The sequence below is a fragment of the Oratosquilla oratoria genome, chromosome 10, assembly GCF_046742065.1.
Source record: "Oratosquilla oratoria isolate Oo_2021 chromosome 10, ASM4674206v1, whole genome shotgun sequence".
NCBI classification, from domain to species: domain Eukaryota; kingdom Metazoa; phylum Arthropoda; class Malacostraca; order Stomatopoda; family Squillidae; genus Oratosquilla; species Oratosquilla oratoria.
The window spans coordinates 12,497,136-12,501,784 of record NC_134786.1 but is presented as its reverse complement, the minus strand read 5'-3'; the positions used below and the strand labels follow the sequence as shown (position 1 = coordinate 12,501,784).

Below are 4,649 nucleotides of genomic sequence, written 5' to 3'. Positions count from 1 at the left end.
ACTATTCTTCATGGTTCAAGTTGCTAAGAGCATGTAGTTATCTTATATTATTTGTCAAACATTTGCAAAGAAAAGGCGTGTCAATTATCGAACTCAATGTTCAATTAATGGAAGTTGCTGAAGAAAGAGTAATCAAATTTGTACAAAACTGCTATTTTGCTAAGGAGATTGTTTGTTTATCCAAAAATGATCCTATTAATCTTTCCAGTTCTATAAGGAAACTTAAACCTATGTTACTGAATGGTATACTCAGGGTAGGAGGCAGATTAATTAACCTAGAATTGCCCTTGGATATGAAACATCCAGTTATTCTTCCCCATGAACATCATGTGACCAGTTTAATCATTCAACATTATCATATGAAAGTAGGACACATGGGAAGGCAAGCAGTATTAAATCAATTGAGACAGAAATACTGGGTTATTAAGGGTAATTCAGCTGTAAGAAAAGTATTATCTAAATGTGTTAGCTGTAGACGCTTCAAGAGTTCAACGATCACTCAGGAGATGGCAGCCTTGCCAGTAGATAGAGCAAATGTAAATCAGAAACCATTTTTTGTAACGAGTAGATTGCTTTGGGCCATTTTTTGTGAAGAGAGCACGATCTCGAGTCAAGAGATATGGAATATTATTTACTTGTCTATCCATTAGAGCCATACATCTAGAGATTTTACATGATTTGACGGCAGAAAGCATGATAAATGCATTTACCAGGTTTATGTCCAGAAGGGGTACAGTTAGTAAATTGATTAGTGACCACGGCACAAATTTTATTGGAGCAAATAAGGTATTGAAGGACAATCTTATCATGCGTCATATTGGTAATGAATTGACAAAGAGAGGTGTGGACTGGGTATTCACTCCTCCTGGAGGTTCTCATTATGGTGGTGTTTTTGAAAGAATGATAGGATTAGTCAGACGAGTGTTAGAAGTTGTGATAGGTTCACAAACCTTGTCTGATGATAGTTTGAGTACATTTTTTTGTGAAGTTGAGAGTATAATCAACAGTCGACCTCTGACTGTGGTATCAAATGATGTGAACGATTTGTGTCCCATCACTCCTAATTCTTTACTTAATTTGGATAATTATGTAGTGACACTCAATGGTGGAGAAATGATCTGTGAGAGCAGAAGGAAGTGGAAACAGATACAGCATTTAGCCAAAGAGTTTTGGCGCAGATGGCAAAAGGAGTATTTGCCTTGTTTGCAAGAACGTCAGAAATGGTTGAAAGTTAATAGAAATCTCAAAGAAGGAGATATTGTCTTAATGGTAGAAAATAACACACCACGCAGTCATTGGTTATTGGCAAGAGTTGTGAAAGTGATAAAAAGCACAGATGGACTGATTAGACAAGTAGAAATAATACGTGGTAAGAAACTTTATAAGCGACCTATTTCTAAATTAATACTATTATTAGAAGGTGACTCAGTGTAAAAATGACCTCCCGTCATTGATGTTGTGATCTTGGATGATCACAAAGGGGAGGGTGTGAGTGCCGATTGCACTATGTATAAGAATATTTGATGTATGATGTTCTACAGATAAAGTATAATATGTATCGAGGTTAATTACTAATCATGGCTGGTGCTAGATCTGTGTTAAGCACCAATTGTATGATATTCAAGTGTACTGACAATGGTATGTACTAAAATTAATTACGAATCATGGTTTACGATATTTGATGTATGTATAGTACAGAGTACTATGTCTGGGTGGATATGAGAAAATATCTGACATGTAAAGGAGGCTAGAGTCTAATGGCAATCATAATCACGTGTGTACCACAGGCAGTTACTATGTATGTACAATATATGTAAATTGTCTTTGTCGAAGTTGATGTATTGTAGTGAATAATTAACTGTTATAAAATGAAATAGAATTAAAGAAGTCATATGAAAGGGAGAATGTTGAGTAGAACGTGACTTATATATATTTAATGTGGATCCTTTCAATTTGGTATTCCTCCGCTAAAAAGTAGTGCCCCATCCTCTTCGTGAGGAACGTACAAGTATTGTTCTTTCTGTGTCTAGTTGTCAAAGTGACAACACCTTCGGGGGTGTGACCAGGAAGCATAATTGGTAAGCATTAGCAGAGTGAATTATTATCTGCGTTATTTGACTTATAAAATATTTGGTAATATAACCACAAGTTAGTGTGGACATTATGTTAATTCGTGACATCCGTCATTTGATAGAAGCGGAACGGATCACGGAGGTATAGAGTGATAAATACTGAAGGGGCGGAAGAAGAAAGAAAATAATGGTATGAACCATACAGTTTGGCATGCATAATTATTGAATTATAGAGGTTTGTCATGGTTGAATATAGTGCTATTTTGATAGCTTGATTATGAATGTAAATTACAATGTTGAATTGATTTACAGAAACCACACCAATAAAGAAGACAAGCGTGGTGCGTAACATTATTACTTCCTCCTTTACCTATGTACCTCACGACAGCCACTACAACAGATGGCGATGACAATATGTGTGTGATGATGTATATGTGTATGATTTTTATGTGTATGTGTATGTGTATGTGTATGTGTATATGTATGTGTATGTATATGTGTATGTGTGTGTGCATGGTGTGTACGTGTACCCCAATAACCTTGATTTGAGTATTCTTTCTATTTTGAGAAAATATCGTGCATACCACCCACATCTCAACCAACACTACCATTTCTTTCACCGGTTGCGGAGTGACAAAGTTGCTGAGCCACATCACACACAAGGGAAGAATGAGAGAAACAAGGACAACGACACTGACCACAACATTCATGACGACTTTAACCAAAAGCGTTAAACAAAGGAGGTTGCTTTGAAAGGGAGAAGTCATTAGGGACATAAAGTTTGTGGAAGTAATTGCTCTGTTTACAAAAGCTAGATGTTGTGACCAGTTTATACTTTGTGAAAACGGTTTTTCTCGTTACAAAGTCCTCGTGTTATGGTGAGGTTGTACTTATTTTATAGATCAGTCGGTGTAGCTGGTTTCTAATTACTTTAATGATAACGTAAATTGAACGTCAATCTACATTGTAATTAAGATTACAGCAACTGAGTCCTCTGGAGATGCAATTACTTTATGTTAACTAAATACAAAAGAGGAGAAGGAAATTTAATTGATAAAAAGTGCTCAATATATTTCAATGCTCAAGCTTTGGAATATATCATAGTCTAATGCTATTTCGTCCAGTGGTGGATTTAATTATTTCTATCAAGGGCGCTCCGTGTAATGTACATCAGCTATGATATATCTGCATCACTCGTTTCGTTTTGGTTCAGCCTCCCCTAATTAAAAGTACAATTATGACCACACACAATCAGAAATGTAATGGGAAATGCGGACCAACATAAGTTGACCCAAAAAATGAAAAATCTAAATCATGGCGTTTGTTCGAGAGTTGGTAGGAAGACTACGTCCACATCACACTAAACTGCCGGGGACATGAGGAGCACATGTCTGACACATGTCTGACACATGTCTGACACATCCTGAATGCTTCTGACACATCTAGAATACGTTTCTGACGCATCCTGAATGCTTCTGACACATCTAGAATACGTTTCTGACATATCTCGAGCACGTTTCTGGCACATCCTAAATGTCTTTCTGTGATACCTCGAGCATGTTTCTGACACATCTTGAGCACATTTCTGACACATCTCGAGGACGTTTGTGAAACATTTTGATTACGGTTTTGGCACATCTTTAACATGTTCCTGGAATATCTTGAATATATATTTGATATATCTCGACCATGTTTCTGACACATCTTGAGCACATTTCTGACATATTTTGAGAGCACATTTCTGACATATTTTGAATACGTTTCTAACATATCTGGACTACTTTTCTGGCAAAACTTGAATATCGTTCTGGCACACCTTGAGCACGTTTCTGACACATCTCGAACACGTTTCTGACACATCACGAACAACTTTCTGACACATATCGAATACGTTTTTGACACATGTTTAATATGTTTCTGACATACCTCATGTATGTTTCTGACACATCTCGAGCACATTTCCGACACCGCACGAACACGTTCCTAGTACATCTTGAGCACATTTCTTACATAACTCGAGAACGTTTCTGACACATCTGGCACACGTTACTAGCACATATTGAATATGTTTTTTGATATATCTCGAGCACAGTTACGGTAAATTTTGAGCATGTTTCTGACACATCTTAAGCACATTTCTGACAAATCTTGAGATTATTTTTGGCACATCTTGAACTCATTCATATCTGACACTTCTGAAGTATGTTTCTGAAACATCTTAAACATGTTACTGACACATCTTGAACACGATGATGACACATCTTGAATATGTTTCTGACAAATTTCCAACACATTTCTGGTACATCTTAACCATGTTTCTGACACATCTTGAGCACGTTTCTGACACATCTTGAATATTATGTTTCTGATCCAACTTGAAAACGCTTTTGTCAACATGTTGAGTACATTTATCTAGGATATGTCTAGAAGGCATAATCATAAAAATAATCATAATCATAAAGATAATCATAATCATAATCATAATCATAATCATAATCATAATCACAATCATAATCATAATCATGAAAATAATCATAATCATAATCATAATCATAATCATAATCATAATCACAATCA

General features: G+C 35.9%; 1 protein-coding gene across 1 annotated transcript; it reads left to right on the top strand.

The window, feature by feature from the left end:
* The first annotated feature begins 570 nt into the window (after positions 1-570).
* LOC143029103 (uncharacterized) lies at positions 571-2,458 on the top strand. The gene is made up of 3 exons (XM_076191531.1): positions 571-2,078; positions 2,195-2,262; positions 2,385-2,458. The coding sequence occupies exon 1, from the start codon at positions 694-696 to the stop codon at positions 1,432-1,434; it is 741 nt and encodes a 246-aa protein (XP_076047646.1). The 5' UTR covers positions 571-693; the 3' UTR covers positions 1,435-2,078; positions 2,195-2,262; positions 2,385-2,458.
* The last annotated feature ends 2,191 nt before the right edge of the window (positions 2,459-4,649 follow it).